Source organism: Sorex fumeus, unplaced genomic scaffold (assembly GCF_029834395.1).
Source record: "Sorex fumeus unplaced genomic scaffold, SorFum_2.1 ptg000098l, whole genome shotgun sequence".
NCBI classification, from domain to species: Eukaryota; Metazoa; Chordata; class Mammalia; order Eulipotyphla; family Soricidae; genus Sorex; species Sorex fumeus.
In genome coordinates, this window is record NW_026606155.1 from 40,864,897 (window position 1) to 40,886,269 (window position 21,373).

The 21,373-nt window shown below is 41.4% G+C and overlaps 1 protein-coding gene across 1 annotated transcript in view; it reads left to right on the forward strand.

Moving 5' to 3' along the window:
- The first annotated feature begins 1,585 nt into the window (after positions 1-1,585).
- Positions 1,586-21,373, forward strand: part of GCH1 (GTP cyclohydrolase 1) — a 47,691-nt gene continuing 27,903 nt past the window's right edge. Inside the window, exon 1 of the mRNA XM_056134252.1 lies at positions 1,586-2,034. Within this exon, the coding sequence (XP_055990227.1) occupies positions 1,695-2,034 (340 nt within the window). The 5' untranslated portion in view covers positions 1,586-1,694. The remainder of the gene's footprint in view (positions 2,035-21,373) is intronic.

Sequence of the window (21,373 nt, forward strand, 5' to 3'; positions counted from 1 at the left end):
TCTCCCCTCCTGGGAGGATCCTCCAAACATCCTTTATTTGGTGCTCCCTTCTCTATCTGAATAGCCCTTTCCTCTAGGATACTCGGCTGGCCTCTAAGTTATGGAGTAATCCTCCTGGTGCTGATCTCAGCTATTCTTGGGTATTAATCTCATACTTTGTTACTTTATATCCCCCAGATGAATGCAATCTTTCTATGTCTATCCCTCTCTTTCTGACTCATTTCGCTTAGCATGATACTTTCCATATTGTACCACTTGTATGTAAATTTCATGACTTCATCTTTTCTAAGAGCTACATAGTACTCCATTGTGTAGATGTACCAAAGTTTCTTTAACCAGTCATCTGTTCTTGGGCATTCAGGTTTCTTCCAGTTTCTGGCTATTGTAAAGAGGGCTGCAATGAACAAACAAGTGCAGATGTCACTTCGACTATACATTTTTGCCTCTCTGGGATATATTCCCAGGAGTGGTATTGCTGGGTCAAATGGGAGCTCAATTTCTAATTTTTTGAGAATCGTCCATACTGTTTTCCAGAAGGGCTGAACCAGTGGACATTCCCACCAACAGTGAAGGAGTGTCCCTTTCTCGCCACATCCATGCCAGCATCGGTTGCTTTTGTTCTTTTGAATTTGGGCCAGTCTCTGAGGTGTGAGATGGTATCTCATTGTGGTTTTGATCTGCATCTCCCTGATGATTAATGATGTAGAGCATTTTCTCATGTGCTTTTTTGCCATTCGGATTTCTTCTTTGAGAAAGTTTCTGTTCATTTCATTGCCCCATTTTTGGATGGGGTTGGATGTTTTCTTCTTGTGGAGTTTAACCAGTATTTTGTATATCCTGGATATCAACACACACACACATATTTATATGTCTATATGTCTACTATATGTAAAGGTAGATTTATTTATTATTTATGGTTTTCGGCCACATCGAGGGGTGCTCAGAAGCTACTCCTGGCTCTGTGCTCATTGGTCATCCCTGGAGGTGCTTGGGGACCATTGCCAGGGAGCGATTGAACAAAGTGGGTCGCAGGCAAGTCAAGCACCTTAACTTCCGTAACCATCTCTTCGACCTCGTGGCACATGTTTTTAATCAACGAACCTCAAGAATTTCAGCTCCTATGATTCTCTAGCTTCTAAAAACATAAAACTGGTTTCTTTGTCTACACTTTTGGGCCGGCCGTGCCCCCGAACCCCGCCCCACGTGTCTGCGAGAGCACCCAGAAAAGCTCCTGGGATGAGCGGTCCCCGCCTTGCTCTAAGAGACGGTACCGCCCAGGTGCCCAAACAGTGCCTCGCAGCCCCGAGTTCCCAGCCCCTTTCAGATTCGGTTCTCCGGGCCAGAGCCCAGCTAGCTCTGCGGTTTGAGTTGCTGCTTCTCATCAGCGGTCCACGCTGTGCCCGGCCGCGCCCCCCTCTCGGGCACCGCCCCCTATCCAATGAGCGGCAGAGGGCTGGGAGAGGGGGCGGGGAAAAACCGTGACGCACGGAGGCTCCAGCCAATGGGGACGCTCCACGGCGCCGGCCGAGCTGCCAGACCATAAATAAGAGGCGCTGCCGCGCTCGGTAAATCCCGGCTGTCCGAGTCTTGGACGGGTTTGCCTACCTTCCGCAGGTGACTTCCAGCCGCCAGCGAAGTTGAGTTGCAGCTTCCGCAGCACCTTTGGGTCCCTCCTGAGCGGCAGCGGCGGGTGCATGGAGAAGGGCCTGGTGCCGGCTCCGGCCAAGCCGCGGAGTGCCAGGTGCAGCAATGGAATTCTCGAGGGAGAGTCCCCGCGACCTGGGTCCAGCCGTCCTTCCGACACGTCGCCGCGGCCCGAGACCAAGGGCCCGCAGCCGACCGAGGGCTGGGTGAGCGAGAAGCCCCGAGTCAAGGAGGCCGGTGAGCTGAACCTCCCCAACCTGGCCGCCGCCTACTCGTCCATCCTGAGCTCGTTGGGCGAGGACCCCCAGCGGCAGGGGCTGCTCAAGACGCCTTGGAGAGCAGCCACGGCCATGCAGTTCTTCACCAAGGGCTACCACGAGACCATCGCAGGTCAGGGCGCCGGGCCCGATACGGGGGAGGTGGTTGCGGGAAGCGCTAGGCAGCTCCGGGAAGTTTCCCGAGTTGCCTCACCTTAAGTAGAGAGAGATGGGAGTGTCGCCTTGCGAACCCCCTCCGGATTGCAGCCGGGGGCCCTGCTGCATAGTTCAAGCAGGGACCCCGCGCTCCGGTGCATTTCTGATCCGGACACCTGCTGCAGCCGTCCTCTCTGGAGTCCTCACGGTCCTTTGAAGGCAACCTTCTCTTTGATCTTGGAATTGGCTGACACTGGTCAGGGAGCTCTTCCTCCCCCACCCTCCTCCTTCCCATGGTCCCCCCTTCTCCCAGGGTCGAGCAGTGTATGTCCAAGGTAAGGTTCCTGGGCGTTTGTGCAGCAAGGGCTTCAGGTCGAGTAAGACTTCTTTGAGATCTCTTATTTTGATTGGTCTGGGTTGATGCCTCGGCCTTGAGTGTTTGGGGAGCCCAAGATGCTCCTTCACCTCGTGGACTCGCACTCCTGCTGACTTCCTCAGGGATCGTGCCTTGGGGGCCGGGGGCCCGGGAGGGGCATTGTAATCCCCCTGTTTTCTACCTTAGGTGCACTCCAACTCAGGTCTTTTTCGGAGTCTGACACCTGTTTGCGGCACAGACTTTTCCGGAGTCTGGGGTGTGACATTTCTTGGGTTTCTTTGCTGCTCAAGTCTTCTGTGGCTCTCTTTTACCCACTAGCCCCCCAAAGCAAAAGGAACCAAGAGGCATCTGCCTGGATCCCCATCCCTAGCCGGACTGACCCAGTGCAGCACCCCATCATCCTGTCCCCCACCCCAGGTGGATCAGGATTCCAACTAGGGTACAGGGAAGCAGTGGATGGGGGATCGTGGAGGGCAGAGGACCCAGGACATTGCTGCAAATGTTCTCGGTGAATAATATGGTCTTTTAAAGAGGAAAAAAAAAAGAGCAACAAAAGCCTCTGGTGTCAGCTCCTGGACCCCAATCCTCCCATGCATCTGTGCTTCCCTGATGCAAATAGCTGCTAAGAATCTAACAACTTCCACTTCAGTCCTGGGGTTATTTTTGCCCTGTTTTCCACACCCAAAAGGAAGGGTGGGAAATCAAAGAGTGAGAGGGTGGGGCCCAGAAAGGAAATGGTAGTGCCGCCCAAAGCCAAGAAGGGTTTTAGTTCTGTGTCCAAGTTCATTGTCTACTCCTTCATGGCAAAAGTTTGGATCCCCAAAAAGCAGTTTCCAAATGCACAAAAGGAAGGAGAAAGTTTCTGCTTCGGTGAGCGTTCTGTCACTTGATGACATTCCACAACGTAATGAAGAAACATTTTCCTAGGACCCTACTGGACATGGAAAGTGGTCTCTAGCCCCTGACCAGTCTTGGGAATCCTGATTTACAGCATTCACAGAAGGGAGAGATTTTTGAGCCCAAGACAGGTAGCTGAATGACTTTAAGGAGCTCACAAGGAATGACTGGTAGAACTTTATCTTTTGAAACATAAAATCAGTGATCTTAGAAACCTGATCTATCTAGTCAACACCTAAAGACTAAAGGAGATTAGTGATTTCCAGGGCCTGGAAAAGAGGGTGGAATGGGCAATGACTATTTCAAAGGTATAGCGTCTCTTTTTGGGGTGATGAAAATGTTCTGAATGTGAATTCTACAACAAAATTGTGAATGAATTAAGCCTCAACAATTTTACATATCTAAGTGAAACAGAAAGGTGAATGGATGTGTTCTAGCATAATAAAACAGCTCATGGATCAATTGAGGATTATTTTTTTATTGATCTGGTATCCTGCTCTGGAGATTGCTCCAAGACCATAGGAAGCTTTCCATCCCCTCTCCCTTCTTTTCACCCCTCTTAAATAAAACCTCTTCTCAATTCAGGGGGAAGAATTATTATATTATAATCTATTATTTTTTCATATATATTGTTTTTGATACTCTGAGGTTACTCCTAGCTCTGTTCTCAGGGGACCATGAGATTGAACCCCACTTTCCTTCATACAGAGCAAGGAGTCAGCCCACTGAGCACTCTCTGTTCCCAATTTAAGAATTATTCATTGCTAGCCAAGATCAGTATCAGGAGGATTACTCCATGACTTACAGGCCAGCCGGGCATTCTAGGGGAAAGGGCAGCTCAGATCGAGAAGGGAGCACCAAATAAAGAGTGTTTGGAGGATCCTCCCAGGATGGGAGATGCATGTTGAAAGTAGACTATGGACCGAACATGATTGCCACTCAATGCCTCTTCTGCAGACCACAACACCCAAAAGGAGAGAGAAAACAAAAGGGAATGCCCTGCCACAGAGGCAGGGTGGGATGGGGGGTGGGGGTGGGAGGGATACTGGGATCCATGGTGGTGGAAAATGGGTACTGGTGGAGGGATGGGTATTTGATCATTGTATAATCGAAACCCAAGCACAAAAATTTGTAAGTCTACAACTGTACCTCATGGTGTTTCACTAATAAAAAAAAAGAATTATTCATTGCTGCCCATTAAATATTTTTTAAAAATTTTTATTTTTTTAATTGAGTCACAGTGAGATACATAGTTACAAAGCTGTTCATGGTCATTGAATACTTTTTATATTATAAAAACTGCTTTACATAGGAGTGGTTTTGATCAATGCTCAAGGTTTTGAGATCAAAGTTTTGAGATAAATGCTATACTTTTTATTGTCATGACAAGGACAATGAGACTGAAGGGTGACTGCTTACAAATGATGGAGCTAGTGTTTGAGTCCAGCCTTCAACAGAACTCTTCTCCACGTTCTTGCAAGCTATTTAGATTATTCAGTGTATCTTATCTACTTTGTGTCTGAAAGTGAGTTGTGACCCTGTGTGTTGGGTCATTAGCATAAAAAAGTGGAGTAGAATGAAGATTCATCAGTAGCATATTTTAATGGTAGATGTTCTGAAGGACGTGTAACACCTTGAACAATAGGAATAAAGGCTCCATAAAACACTTCATTCTACTTTAGAAAATTGTTCTTTTTGAGGGAGCTTGTGTGTGTGGAGGGAGTGGACCACATTTGGAGATCCTTACAATCCCCTCAGGCATTATTCCTGCTAAAGTACTCAGGATATGTGATGCTGGGATTCAAACCAGAGTTGCATCCAATACAACAGCATGCAAGGCAAGTGTCTTGTGTCTTCTACCATCTTTCCAGCCTCCAAAAACTATTCTGGTTATGTGTCCATTTATTGCTAATTGTATTTGTTATTAAATAAAAAAGCTGTGTAGTATATATAGGCGTTAGACATTTTATAAGCTGTCTGAAGATGTAAAGTATATTTCTTCCTAAGGGGATTGTAAGTAGTCAAAAGACTGGAAACCTCAAGATCTTACGTGAATTTCCAAGAGGCATATAGTTAAAGAGAAGTCTGAGTGGAGAGGATGGTGAGATCATGCTGAACTGAAAGGAGTGAAGCTGAAATGGTTGTGATTCAGGCCTTGGACCAGGCTGGGTGGAAGAGAAAAGGATACTTTAGATCCATAGACTATGAAGAAGGGAATAATAAAGAGAAACAATCCTACACAACACCCAATTAGTATTATTTCTTTGGAGAGTGTTTAGGTAGTCATTGACTGACTTTTTTTTTTTTTTGATAGAAAAAAACCTTTCCTTGAAATGGTTGCTTTCTATATTTTTTAAATAAGATGTCTTATATATCTTATATACCTCTGAATATTAATTCTGGTTAGTAGTGTTGAGTACTGTAAATTTTAAAACATGCTGATATTTAACAGTACCAAGATATTATTATTATTTTTTTTCAATGGATGCTACATTCTGGTGTCCTGTGGAACTTGCTGCTTCTTCCTACACTGCAGCTTCTCTCAGTGACCTTTGCCTGCTGCACCTTTCCCCTGCTTTCTAGAACCTACTTCACCATGGGTGCATCTGTGGTTGGTGGCCTAGGGGAGTGTCAGGGTTGTGCAAGTATTCTGGTTACAGTTCACCACTGGCTGCAGCTTGTGGCTGGAAGGGCGGGTGAAAGGGACGCTATCACCTCTCCCAGGAACTGGCTGTCCTTTTAATCTAGCATCACAGAGTGATCCTTGGACCAGCTCATCTTTATCAGTTGCTGTCTCACTTCAGTTCAGCCACTTCCTAGTTCTCTTACAAATTCCAGGTTTTCCCATCATAAAGTCTCCTTGTTATCTAAGGGGATCTTTCCTATATTTCCACAATTCTTTTTCTCAGCTCCACATGATTGATTCCCAGAGTCTCTGTGTTTTCTTCTCCCTGTGTTTGACCCTTTCTGTTCCTTGTGCTTGAAGGTGGGAAGTTTTATCAGATAGGCATCTTCCAAAGGTTGAAGGCATAGAACTTGTCTCGTCCTTTGTATTTATGGGTTTGTGGGACTGCACGAGTCTTGATTCTTCTGTCACATTTGTAGCATGTTTTAGTTTGTCTTCAGGGTGGCAACGAGAAGGAAATCTGGGAAACTGGGTAGTGCTTTTCTTTTATTGAATTGAGATCATGTTGGTTGCCAGTGTCATAAGTTTCAGGTGTGGTAAGTCAACATCTGTACATGCATCGTGTTTACTACTAAAAGCCCAATTTGGGTGGTGGCATCTTGGCTGTCTTCCTACCAGGGTCAAGGAGTCATGTGTGTCTGCCTTAACCATTTTTGCTGAAAGGTATCTGCTCTCTAAAGATAATGCAAGGCAATCAGGCACCTTATTTATAAAACGGCATGTAGTCCTAGTCACTTTATACCTAAAATGTGGTAGCATTCAAAAAGTGCTTCTTTTTTCTTTCTCTCTGATTTACAGAATCAGATTGTTATGGCGAAGCAAGAGTTGTAATCGTTTTAGAGTTGTAAAGGGGAACAAAAAAAATCAGATTATCACGTGTCTTATATGTGCAAGGCCCTAGGTTTGATCCCTAGTATTGCAAAATAAACACTTATATTAATTATTGCCCATATTGGTTGGGTGAATGGTGTTTTTATATCTCAATATATTTTTATTATTATTTTCTTTTTGGGTCACACCTGGAGATGCTCAGGGGTTACTCCTGGCTCATGCACTCAGGAATTACTCCTGGTGATGCTTGGGAGATTATATGGCATGCTGGGAATTGAACCCGGGTTGGTCGTGTGTGAGGCAAACCCCCTACCTGCTGTACTATCACTCCAACCCCTAAAATATATTACTAAAAAGTTAACCTGAATGTAAATGGATAAGCATGATGACCTTTCAGTATCTGCATTGGAAACCAATGTTCCCAAAAAGGGAGGGGGAGAGAGAGAGAGAGAGAGAGAGAGAGAGAGAGAGAGAGAGAGAGAGAGAGAGAGAGAGAGAGAGAAAGAGAGAGAGAGAAAGAGAGAGAGAGAAAGAGAGAGAGAGAAAGAGAGAGAGAGAGAAAGAGAGAAAGAGAAAGTGCCTGCGGGTACGAGAGAGACTGAGAACATTGGTGGTGGTGGGAAATGTACACTGGCAAAGGGACAAGTGTTGGAACATTATATGACTGAATCCCAATCATGAACAAATTTGTAAGTTTGTATCTCATTGTGATTCAATTAAAATAAATACATTTTTAAAAGTTAAAATCAGTATTGAGAAGTGTTATTTCAGATATTTGTAATTTAGTCAAATATTGACTCAACCATTTCTGTCATATTTTGTTAATAAATACTTAATGTATGACTTAGTTTTGTTTATTGTCAGTAGAGTACTATGAATAAAGAAGAAAAAATAACAAGTCTAAGTATTATGTATCTGGAATTTGGGAATGTTCAAAATAGATTAAAGCTATTAGTAAGTTATTCAGAATAGAAGAGGAAAGCTGGTTCTAATAGTTTCTTTTAAGAAATATTATCTAGGGGCTGGAGTGATAGCACAGCAAGTAGGGCGTTTGCCTTGCACGCGGCTGACCTGAGTTCAATTCCCAGCATCCCATATGGTCCCCTGAGCACTGCCAGGAGTAATTCCTGAGTGCAGAGCCAGGAATAACCCCTGTCATTGCCGGGTGTGACCCAAAAAGCAAAAAATAAATAATATCTATAAACAACTTCTTTGTGGCATTGGATTACATGTAACTTTGGACTGCAAAACAGAATAATCATATCGGTACTTGTTTTATTTACACTGGACCGCTGTAGCGAAGTGCCACATGCCAGGCTATTTAAGCCACTGTAACACAGAAACCAACTGACAGTGTTAGAGGCAGTCTGAAATCAAGGTGTTAGCAGAACACACTACCTCCACAAGTTGAGGGGGTTAGGGTAGGGGGTGTCCTTCATTGCATTTTTGGAAGAGTCTGTGGTAACTATCAATCCTTAGTGTTCCTTATCTTGTCTCTGCCTCTTCCAATTTCCAAATTTCAAATTTCACACAGGACTAAGAGTTCACTTTATACCAGCATGCATCATTTTAACTTAGCTAATTACATATGCAATACTTTTATTTCCAAAAAGGTCACTTTTGAGGTACCAGAGATTTGGACTTCAGCATATCTTTATGGGGAGGGAGCATAATTCAAACTAGTCCCTTGTTAAACATTTTTATACTGAGACTTACTGAGAACTTTGCAATTTCATTGAACAATTTCATCGAATGCCAGGTAGTACACAGAATCCCAGGAATACTGGATAAACACTAGGTATGGCTTTTGCCCTTCTGAAGTCTGGTGTACAAAACATATTCATCAGAATCATAGGGATACGTGTGATTACAGATTGAGATATGTCATGATAAAATTGACACATCTCAGCGAAAACAGCAAAGGAACTTGATTTATGCTGAGAGCTGTCATGTGTGCATGCTTGAGCTGATACCTGACTGATAGCAAACCCTTGTGAACACTTACTGTGCGCTATACACTATCCCAAATCCTTTGCATATGTCATTCTGTTTGACCCTGACAATAGCCTTGTGGACTAAGAAATGTTATTTCTGTTTTGTGAAGAAAAAAAAAAGAAAATTTAGGCACAAAAAGTATCTGCTCAAGATCCTATCTTGAAAATAGAGATGCTGAGAGCATGATAGAAAATGAAAACCATCTTGGTATTTGATATTTTATTAATTTACCTCTAATATTTCTGTGCTTTACTTAAATCCCCTCTTTTTCCCTTTTCTTTGCTATTTCCTTTTCAACTATAGGAATATCTCTTCCCCAGGCATTTTCTCACTAAATTTGAATCCAGTATTTGGTGACATAAGACTGCAGTTATAAAATTTACCAGGAGAGGGCAACTATCTTAATCATCAATGAATCTTATGTTGTAAATCCTGGATTATGTGAACAAATCTTTTGTTTTTCTTTAAAATTTTATTAGTGAAACACCATGAGGCACAACTGTAGACTTGCAAATTTTTGTGCTTGGGTTTCAGTTATACAATGATCGAGTACCCATCCCTCCACCAGTGCCCATTCTCCACCACCACTAATCCCAGTATGTGAACAAATATTAACTCCAGTTTATGCAGGTAAATATATTTCTTATGATTCTGCATTCACTATTGAGCTGATGGCAAGTTATATTGGGAGATAGTTGGCATCAGGTTAAAGAGTATGTGAGCTGAGGTAGTTTGTTAGAGACGAACTACAGAGACAGAGAGGACAGGCATTCTCTAGAATTTTTTCCTTTCTTTCTTTCTTTCTTTCTTTCTTTCTTTCTTTCTTTCTTTCTTTCTTTCTTTCTTTAGAATTTTTTCTTTTAAAGTCTCCACGGCTGCTTTTCAGATTTTTGGTAAGAAAGGAACTGTTTTTACTCATCACTGAAATCTAGTAAAATTTTTAGCACTTGGTCAATGTCTTTTGTTGTTGTTTGTTTGGTTGGTTGGTTTGGAGGACACACCTCTGATGGTTAGGGGTTACTCCTAGCTCTGCATCTCAGCCTGGACAATTGACATTTTGACAATTGACAATTCCTACTCTCAGGAATTACTTCTGGTGATGCTCTGGGGGACCTTATAGGATGCTGGGGATCGAACCAGGGTCAGGTGTATGTAAAACAAATGTCCTACCCAATGTACTATCGCTATGATTCCTGTTGTTTTGGTTTTAGTGCTTTCTTTTCTTTCTTTTTGTGTTTTGAAGAGGGGGCTCAGGGGAGCACACCCATCTGTGAACAGGGCTTATTCCTGGCTCTGCAGACAGAGATCATTCCTGATGGTATTAGAAGTTTTATGTGTGGTGCCAGGGATAGAACTCAGGTTAGCTGCATGCCAGGAAAGCGCCTTACTTGCTATAACTATCACTCTGGCCCTTGTCTTAAAGACAAGGACCACTTCTTAATCCTCTTTCCTAGCACTGTGCTGTGTGTATATGTGATCAATGAATGTTTATCAGAGAAGAAAAGGTCCCTCTTATTGAATCTGCTTTTAACTCTTCTAGATCAGGGTCTTCTTTTAAAGATCTTTGTATCCTTAGTAAAGTCTAGAAACTTAACTGTTGAAAGAAATGACTTCTTCATTATCCACAGGCATAGAGTACCCAGGGATTGAATCACAGAAACTGCAGTTTCTCTGACACATCAAAATTCTCATGAGGAAGAATCGTTAGATAAGTCTCCAGAGTTGCAATAAGTTTTTAAACTATTGTAGAATTTTTTTAATGCATATAAAGTTAGAATAGCTTAATGAGGATCTCTGCATCTGTTACTCAGTCTCAACAATTGACATAAACAGAGTCTGTCCTGCTTCTCCCTCCTTCCCCCCTGCTCGTTTTACTTCTCCCACTGAATTATTTTAGAACATTAGAACAAACCCCAGCTCTGCCATTTTATTGATAAATACTTAGTACTATTTCTTTTTTTTTTGAGGTGGGGGTCACACCCAGTGACGCACAGCTGATCTGGGTTATTTTTGGCAGTGCTTGGGGGACCATAAGGGGATGGTGGGAATCGAACCTGGGTCGGCTGCATGCAAGGCAAACACCCTACCTGCTGTGCTCTCACTGCAGCCCCCCTATTTCTAAAATATAATAACTTGAGGAGATTTTGCCACACTTGAAACTAACAGTAGTTCCTTAGTATCAACTAAGCTGTTTGACATTGCTCTGGTTTTCTCACTTGTGTCTGTGACTGACTTGTTTGAATCAGTATCCAGATAAAAGTCCTATACTCTGAAAGTCCTTAAGAGCTTTCACGTTTGCTGTACTCTGCTCTTTCTTTTCATCCTAACAATTGGTTAAAGGTACAACATCATTTATTGTATAAAATTACCCATATAATCTAGGTGTAGCATTTTTTTCCTCATGACATTTTACAGAGTTCCTTTAGCTTCTTTATTACTTAAATTCTAGTAATTAAAAAGTTTATGACTGCTAGCACTCCCCTCCCCCCGAAAAAACCCCACACTCTTAAATTTTGTCAAGAATAGTTCACATAGGCGCTGGAGCGATAGCAGAGTGGGTAAGGCTTTTGCCTTGCACACAGCTGATCTGGGTTTGATTCCCAGCATCCCATATGGTCTCTGAGCACCGGCAGGAGTAATTCCTGAGTGCAGAGCCAGGAGTAACCCCTGAGCATTGCCGGGTGTGACCCAAAAAGCAAAAAAAAAAAAAAAGAATAGTTCATATAGGTAGTGGCATGTGCTGCTATGAAGTATGGCTAAATGTGCTTTTGTGATATTAAGAATCATCAGCCTTAGGTGTTACCTTCCTTGATTGCCCATTATAAAGTTCCTTGCAGCCTTTTCCCTTCTTGTTTCAGTAGTCATTGATGGTTGCTAAAATCCAGTATTTACTAAGAGTTGCAAAATAATGATATTTATTTGTTTGATTCCTTCTGAATTTATTGGCTGGAGTTATAAACATGGTATCAAAGAAGTCTAAGTTCTCTTTGTAGCTTTTAGAAAACTTTATAAGCATTTCATACAAAGTTTAAAATACACACAGTTATTAGTTTCTTTAATGCATTCCTATAATTCTGTAGTGAAGATCTACCTATCTGATATGATGATTTAGAGGTCATAAAAACATTAAATTTTATAAGAACTGCAAATTTACATGTCCCCTAAACCCAGTGAAGTTGAATGAAAGACTGGGTAGAAATTTTAAAAAATTTAATTTATTTTTATAGAGTTGTTCATGATGATTTATTACAGTCAATATTCCAACACCAATCCCACCACCATTATACCATCCCACCACCATTATTTCCAATTTTGGGAAGAAATTTTTAAACTCACAGGCAACAGTCCAATCATACTAATATAAAAATAAATGCTAAAAATTAATGTTAGAGAAAGGCCAACACATAATTGAAAAATTGCCAAGTCAGGTACACAGCTAATGGGGAAGGAAATACAAGTGATAATTAAACAAATGGAAAGGGGCCTGACTACACCCTCAATAGGAGAAATGTACACAGACCATGCCAAGACACATTTTTCCTTATTAGACTGGCAAAAGTCCAGAAATATTGATACTGCATTACATCACTAAAGATATGAGGAAAACAACTATCACTGTTGAGAGTGTAATTATTCTTATAGGATATTATTTGGCAATAGATATACCACAAACAAATGTACATGTTCCACTTACAAATCTTGCCTCTGGGAATTTTGATCAGATACTATGCTATGAGTGCTGAGATGGATTTTGGTTGTTGTTTTTTTGTTTGTTTTTGGGGCACAGCCAGCAATGCTCAGTGATTACTTCTGTCTCTGCACTCAGGAATTATTTTTGGCAGTGCTCAGGGGACTATATGTGGTACCGGGTATTGAAACTGGGTTGACCGTGTTCAAGACAAGTGCCCTACCCACTGTACTATCTCTCCAACTCCAAGAGTGCTGAGGTTTGATTTAAGATGAATAATATTAGTAGTTTCAGTAGCACACTGCATACAGAAGCCAAATTGAGTGATTTTGTTGTGTTTTCATCTCTTTTCTTTCTTTGCAATTTAAAAGATTTTATTTAATTATCAGTGGCTTATAATATAGTGAGCTTCAAGAATTTTGCTTTACAGCTTTATATGTGTGCAACTGTCACCATTTCCACCATCAGAAAGACCCCTGTCATTCCTCCAAGTCCCTTCCTTTTTTCCAGTTTATCATTTCTGCATCTCCCCCTTATCTTACAATACAATCTTCCTTGAGGGATAGTAAGCATTTTCATTTAATGTACAGTTAGTCTTAGAGATCACTATATCTCATTTCCACACTGGAGCTGGAGACCAAGGTAGAATATCCGTATGATACTCGGTCCTTGGTGGTACTGAACCTTCCTTCTCTATGCTCCTTATTCTCTCATTTTCCCCATTTGGATTCCAGTTGCTCACCATGAACCTCTCTTCCCACTGCCTCTCCCTTGCCCCCCATTTTACCAGCAACTGTTGCCTTGCTGGAGACAATGGACTAACCAGCAAGCCAAGTTTAGGTGAGAAAATCTGTTCTAAGTTTTGGGTTCATTCTTATTTTGGCTTCATTTGGTCCAAATGTGAAGTGCTTGTTTTGAGGCCTGAGATATTTTATTACTTTTGATCTGTCCTAAGTAAGAATTGAAGCTCAGTTCAATGGCAGCTTTTGACAAATGTCCCGAAGATTTTTTCACTATAAGAGCCTAAATGTAGTCACACCCGTTGTCTGGTTTGTGCACTCACAGTATGCTGTGCAGGGGAGCAATGAAGATGCTGTTAGGGTTGACGAAGAGGCTCTTAACTTGGTGAGGACTTTGCTGAACTCCTATTGTAGTGTGGAAATTCCTTCACTTTTCTTACTGAGACCCCTTTCTGCCTGAGTAATTCTTATGTGACCCAGGGTACATAAGTACATGAAATAGGAATAAACATCAAACATTTACTGATAGTAAATAATAAAGAAATTTCTTTTTAAAAATATTTTTATTTCTTTCTCTATACCACAGATAAGTGAGATTACCCTGTGTTTGTCTTTCTTCTTCCAGTTTACCTCATTCAACATAGTATCTTTCAGTTCCAACCAGGTTGCAGCAAATTACATGATTTCATCATTCCTTGAAGATTCACAGTATTCCATTGAGTATATATACCACATCTTCATAACCCACTTATCTGTCATTGGACACCTAGGTTGATTCCATATCTTAGCTGTTATATTGAGTGCAGCATTGAATAGTGGGATTAGTATTGGAATATGGTATGCCTAAGACTCAACTATCAATAAGCTAGTAAATCACAGTTCTTTAATTGAATAAAAAAATTTTCTCCCTGAATAAAAAAATTTTAAGAGGAAGTTATATTGCTTATCCAGAAATAAAGAAAATGGTTAGAAAAAAACATTAAAAATAAAACAATATGTTTAAAAATTTATTTATATCTTAATTAAATCACAGTGAGATTCACAGTTACAAAGATATTCATGACTGGGTTCTAGTCATATAATATTCCAGTGCTTGTCCTTTTACCAGTGTACATTTCCCACCACCAATAACCCCAGTTTTCCTCCCACCCACCCCACCCCTACCTCTATGGCAGGCACTTTCTTCTCTGTCTCTGTCTCTCCTTAAAATAACATGTTTTGAAGCTATTAAGTTGGAGGCCACAGTTTAAGAAGCTAGGCTGTAGATAATGCCTCTCTAACCAGCCACCTGCTTCAATATAGAAGTGCTTGCTGATAGGGCCTTGGTTGCCTTGAGTCCCAACCCTGAGTGCACTGCCTCCCTCCGAGGAGGAGGAGGAGGAGGAGGAGGAGGAGGAGGAGGAGGAGGAACAAGGGTCTACAGAAGCAACTCTGTGAGCCAAGCAGCTTGGAGATGTACCTACCTGCCCATCAGAAATAACTTGATTTTCAGACCCAAGTGGTGAACTGTAAGCCTCAGCTGGTCTTGCCATCTGGATTTTTTTTTCCACGGGAGCTCACACTTCTGCTGTGCTCTTGATAGGTATCTCTTTCTTATCTCATCCCTTGCAATAAGCCGGCTGGTTTTTGGTTTTGTTTTTAAGGGCAGGGTGATTTGCAAATAAAGAGGTTTGTTTCTAAGGGAAAGGAAGAGGCAGGTCGTTCAGCTTCCTATTTAATGTTTTAGATGTTCTGTTTGTCAGAAGCCTGAGAGCCATTTTGTGTTTCTTGAACTGCTATAATGTGACAGAGGAACATGCCTTCAGGTACAATGGGAAGAACAGCTAGCCTGCTAATCACAGCAGTTTAGCAGATCTGACAAGTTGCTGGACTGTTCTAATCTGGTCTACTGGGAGAGGCAGTTGGACCAGGAGCTCCACCTAGGATCTAATTGTCTCACCTAGATTTCTGTGCTAGAGAGGGACTTGCCGTTATTGATCACTTGGCCTTGGTCACTCTGCTGGCTCCCAGAAGCTGACAGGTGAGGTCCTAGGCAGGACCTCCAGCTTCATTCCATGCTCTGGGCACTGCTTTCCATGGAAACGTTCAAGCCACGCAGATTGTTACTATGACAACAGGTCTTTCCTCTCTCCTTGTGATGCAGAATTTTGAAAAGGGCTTTCATTTGTATGTTCTTCAGGGTCTCTGGCTTTCTAACCTATAGTCCCTTTGATTAGACAAAGTATTTATTTAAAGAGTTTGCCTGGGGGAATATTGTAGACACTCCTACCAAAGAATAACCAGTGGCTGTTCTAACCTCACTGGAGCCTTACTCTCTTCATAAGACTTTGGAGCAACTAGAAGAGGCTGGATGCATACTACCATCCTGAGTAAAATTAACTAGTAAGTCTTTCATATTGTTCAATGCCAAATCTATATCGTGATTTCACCCAGTTGACCACAGTAACTTTTCTTATGAATTGTTCAAAATGGTACCCCCCCTTGTTTTTTTTTCTTTTTTGGGTCACATCCGGCGATGCACAAGAGTTACTCCTGGTTCATGCACTTAGGAATTACTCCTGGCGGTGCTCAGGGGACCATATGGGATGCTGCATGCAAGGCAAACACCCTACCCGCTGTGCTATCGCTCCAGCCCCAAAGTGGTACCCCATTTTGACCCTTTCATCTGTTTTTCACCCTGCTATTATTTTTCCCCTCTCCCTCATCTATAGAATTCCTGGGAGAGATTCCATGTTTGAGATTAGTCTGATTATTTTCTTGTTTTCATTAGCTTGTTTCTCCATCCCTCCTTGCAGTATTCCTGGAAACTGGAAGTTAGGTCTTAAGACCTGGTTAAATTCAAGGAAAAAAAATTTAGCAGAACTGCAGTGTTTTCTTCATGTGACATCTGTCAAGAGACAAAACGCTTGGATGTTGGGGAGATTTAAAGTTGTTTTAAGTCGGCTGGAAAAGTGATGCTTCACTGTTTTCTTGGGATATACTTCTACAGAGAAGTTCTTTTTCTTTATTTCTTTTATTCTTTGTTTTTCTTTTTCTTTTAAAAAGAAGCCTTTTTATGATTAGTTTAAGGTTTAGTGGAACTCTCCTTTCCCTTGAAGTTCTTTCAGTTTGATTGCAAAAAGTAAAGTTCAAAGTAGCACGAAATTGCTAAACCTTCCCTCATATCAACCAAATAAATAATTGGCGAAATAGTATTTTGCTCTCAATGAGTGCCTTTTAGTCACCCTTGCTACGGAGTCATACTCTGAACTGCAGGACTGGCACTTAGCTCCATCCTTTTCTCTCCCGAAACCCCCATTTTTATGACAAATTTTGTTGTCTTCTGCAAAAGTCAGGTCTGTACCCCTTATTTCCTCTGTGGCCATTGACTGGGACCTTGTCATTCATGGATGATTTGTCACCCCTGATTCAAGTTGCCTGTCCCTGTGTGCCTCCGCCCCCGCCAAGTCCGTTCTGCTAGGCCTGCATCAGACTTCTGGACACTGGTGCTCAGGGATCCTATCTGAGAATCAGAGGACAGGGGTCAAAATCCAGCTCTTATATTAAACTGTTACTTAACGCTCCTTGGTGTGCACTTATTGTTGCCAAATACAGTATCTATTTCCTCATCTGTAATAGAGCTGAGAATGGCCTGACGAATGCAGAATGTGGCAGGGCTTAAAAGAGGTCAGGAACTGAACATAAAAGTTAATTAGAACCATGCTCAGAACTAGAAGGGCATCTGGTTTCTGTCCAGTACCTAGACCCACTCAGGCAGTCCACTCCCCTTAGGGGGTTTCCCACCTGCTATTCCATCTCACATGGTACCTCTTTTCTCATTCTCTAGAAAACATTCCTTCCTTCTTCTTCTCCATCAAAAAGAACTGGGATAGATCTTGTTGTTTTTAGTTTTTGAGCCACACCTAGGGATGCTCAGGGCTTATTCCTGACTCTCAGCTCAAAAATCACCCCTTATGACTGTAAGGGGTGCTGGGGATCGAACCAGGGTTGGCAGTGTGTAAGACAATCACCTACCCACTATACTACCTCTCTGGTCTCAGGACAGATATTTGGGGAAAGCCTTCCCCAGTGGTGCTCAGGAGGCCACGGGTTCCTCCTGGCAATTCAAAGCATGTGCCTTAACCCCTGTACTATCTCCCTGGATCCCTGGATTAAATCAAGGGACATTAATCTTTAATGTCAGGCCTTATTTTTTTTATCCAGATCATAATGTTTCCTTTGTGAGTGTTTTTTCCTGTGTAGTTAAGCTGCTAGTTATTTTCCAAATATATTTGTACATAGATTTTAAAAATTTCCTTATATCTTAAGTTTCTTGAACTCATAGTTTGATATATTTGTGTCCAACCCAGGAACTAGTACCAGAACCCCCAGGGAAAATTGAAAACTGATAAAAACTTGAAAGCCATGCCTTGGCAGTGTTTTCTTTTTCTAAGACAGGGTACTTTCTTTCCCTCCCTCCCTCCCGCCCTCCCTCCCTTCCTTGTTTCCTTCCTTGTTTCCGTCCTTCCTAGTTTCCTTCCTTCCTTGTTTCCTTCCTTCCCCAGCTTAAAAAGTTTAAATTAGGGGCTGAAGAGATAGCACAGTGGGTAGGGCGTTTGCCTTGCATGCGGCTGACCCGGGTTCATATTCCCAGCATCCCATATGGTCCCCTGAGCACCGCCAGGAGTAACTCCTGAGTGCAGAGCCAGGAGTAACCCCTGTGCATCGCCAGGTGTGACCCAAAAAGCAAAAAAAAGTGTAAATTACAATTTTATTGATTTTGCATTTATTTATATGTTTTAAGAGTATAGCTTCACATCTCTCAAGGATGCAACTTTCTTCCTTACTTTTCCTTGGAGCAAATGGGTCCTTCCTGCTGCCTCCTCTAGCTAAAATCGACTCCACCTGATTTCCCTGACCCCTCCCACACCAATCCCAGTCTTTGTTCCAGTTTTCTGGTTTCTATGTAAGAGAGACTATGTAAGAGTTTATAGTGAGAAATTATATTGTTCAGTGTTCAGCCTTGCTAAAGAGCAAAATAGATCCCATAGTGGATCTATTCAGTCCTCATTGAATAGATCTGTATTCAATCCTCATGCTTGTTCACCTCTCAAAAAGAACTATGCTCTCAGTCCAACCAATCATCATAATTTGAGTTTCTAAGACATAAATCCGGGTCCACTCCCACATTTTGGAATTAGACTTACTGGTGGGGCAGAGGTGGGGTGAGTGTTGGGAAACTAGATTTTCCAAAACTTTCTATGACTGACTTTCATGTATTTGGAAGTTAAAGTTCTAAAAGATAATCCTGTATACCTTTATCATTTGTCATTTATCATGGTGGCCTGCCAACTCTGCTGGTACTTACTTGGACGTGATTAGGGATGGTTCCATCGTATGTCCCTGCAGGAAATTTCATGGCATACGTGAATATAGGATGATGAGGGATGAGTCTGTTAAAGGCTTCTGAAGTAAATGGATTGTTCATCACATTGCTGTGTTCTTTCTTTAGAACTCCTGTGAACCAGACCTTGTTACCACTATCTGTTTTATAAATTTTGTTTTCAGTTTAACTGCTGGATTGTGAAAGATACACAAAATTATCTACTTAAAAAGCTAAATTTGGCAAGTATGTACCATTAGCTATTTACCCTCTGCTTATTTCCTTGGATAACTTCTAAGGCTCTAATTTTGGTCTACCCAGATTTTTCAGAGGAATAAACTGAGACCAAAATGAGAAGTCTTTATCTTGAATAACTTTAAGAGTTAATGATGCATTTATATAATAAAATTTTTTCATTTCATCCCAGAATATTACGTTGAAATAATTTGAAAGAGGTGCTTGTCTGCATCTCATTGCAGTAAGCTGCTGGCCACTACCATGTACCTTTCAAAAGCTGACCAGCAGGGATATGAGAGTGGTGTCTATTGTAATTTGGCATATTGTAAGTTGGCATCAATTTCCAGAAACCCCATTGGGAAAAACAAGAACTCAGGAACCATGTTCAACCTCTCCGAAATTCTTGTCTTACCTTTGGAGGACTCAAAACCAAGGGGATATTCTACACAGGGAACTTAGGAGAATTGGATTTCTGGGCCCTTTTAATTTTTCCCTTTGTCTGTTCCAAATCTCGTGTGTGTGTGTGTGTGTGTGTGTGTGTGTGTGTGTCCATAAGAGCTAATCAAATAACTGTAATTGTTTCTAGGTGGAGAGGAACAATGTGCTTTCATTTTCTTCCAGTATTCATTATCTTATAAACTGCAATAAATAAATAAATACTGTTGTAATGAAGAAAAACAAAACTAACATTGTTGTGATCAAGAAAAAAATTAAATATGAAGATACTAGAGATAATTTTATATGGGAAAGCTTGTCTTTAATCAATAAAAGTAGTAGTGTTACAAGACTGATTGAGTCGTGGAACTTCTCAGTTGTACTGCATTGCTGAATGAAAACAGAGCGACACTTTTTTTAGGGCAGTTAGTACATTTATTTCAGTAGCCATGGATATAACTGACCTATAATTTTATAATTTTAAGGTGTATAGGAAGTTGATTTGATATGCATATATTGTAATATGATTACTGTCTTAATATTAGGCAGTGTTGTTAGCTGTAATCATAAAGCAACACATTAACTTTTCAGGGCATACTTATCTTCTAGGGGCCAGAGAGATAGAACAGGGAAAAAGCACTTGCCTTGAATGCAGTGGATCTTGGTTTTAACCCGGGCACCAAGATATAAATGGTCCCCTGAACATTTCCAGGAATGATCCTTGAGCTAAGAGTAAACCATGAGCATTGCCAGGTGTTACCCCCAAACCAGACGAACAAACATACTTATCTTCTAACTGAAAGATTCTGTTCTTTTACAAACATCTCATCTTTCCCTGGCTTCTCCTTCTCTCCTTACCTCAGCCCTTGGTAATGACCATTCAACATGTTTTTACCAGTCTGGCTCATTTGTTTATTTAAGCTTGACTTTTTTTTTTACATTCCACATGGAAATGAGATCATGTGATGTTTGTTTTTCTCTGGCTGACTTATTTCTCTTAGCATAGTACCCTTAAAGTCCATCCGCGTTGTCTAAGCTTTACTTTATCCAATGTTTTATAGTTTAAAAGCAACATGAGAATTGATGTCTACCAAGGAAGATAGCAATCAAAAATTCTAAAAACAGCCAAAATTTTCCTTTTTTTTTTGCAATGCATTACCTCTTTCCTGTGGACAGACCTACAGTTTATGAAATCAATTCCTGGAGTGGATCAAAGCGTGCAATAACTCTGCCTCCAGCAGATGGTGAAAACATTGTCCAAAATCATCTTACTTTCCTCCATTTTGTCAGTCTGTGGAATGTTTGGGTTCCTGCCTATTTTGGCCAGATTTTTCACAAATATTAGGTCTATCTTGCTAAGTGCAAAAAGCTGTTTCTTGGAAGACTTATCAAGAGATGCAGTGTCCCACGGGAGATGAAAGCAGAGGTTGATTTCCTTTTTGGGTGAATTTTACCACTGCTTTTACTCAGAGGATGTACTATTCATGCAGAAAGTAGAGAGAAAATGTTTCTCTGGGACTGTCAGGGCAGAAGCTTTTATTTGAGTTAGAGAGTATGGAGGAGGTTTCCGCAGGAGTTTTCAGCATTGCATGAAGCAGGCTGTCCTGTGTGATCCTCTTCCTGACCCAGATCAAGGTAACATTGAATTTTTAATTGAATTGAATTTTTTTCAGGAAAAGAACACATGTCATTAAGTCTATCAACTTCTCAATGAAAAAAATACCCTTTTTGGGTTTTGTTTGGGTTGGCAGGGGGAGGCTGGGAAATGGTCTAGAGCACATGCTCTGCCTGGGGAGGCTCTGGGTTCAGTCCTGGCATGGACACCAGCTGGTCTCTGGAGCTCAGCAGAGTGACCCACAAGCACCAGGCACTGTGAGGTGACAACACTTACCCCAAGATGGGAAGAAATGAGCCCACATAAGAGAACCCCTGGGTGTAGCCAAATAACCAACAAATGAAATAGAATAAATCATCTTTTATTAATGAATGTCTCAAATGTACACAGAAAAAATATAGAGCTAACTTTAAGTAATGTCCATGCATTTTTAATACAGTTTAACAACTTGTAA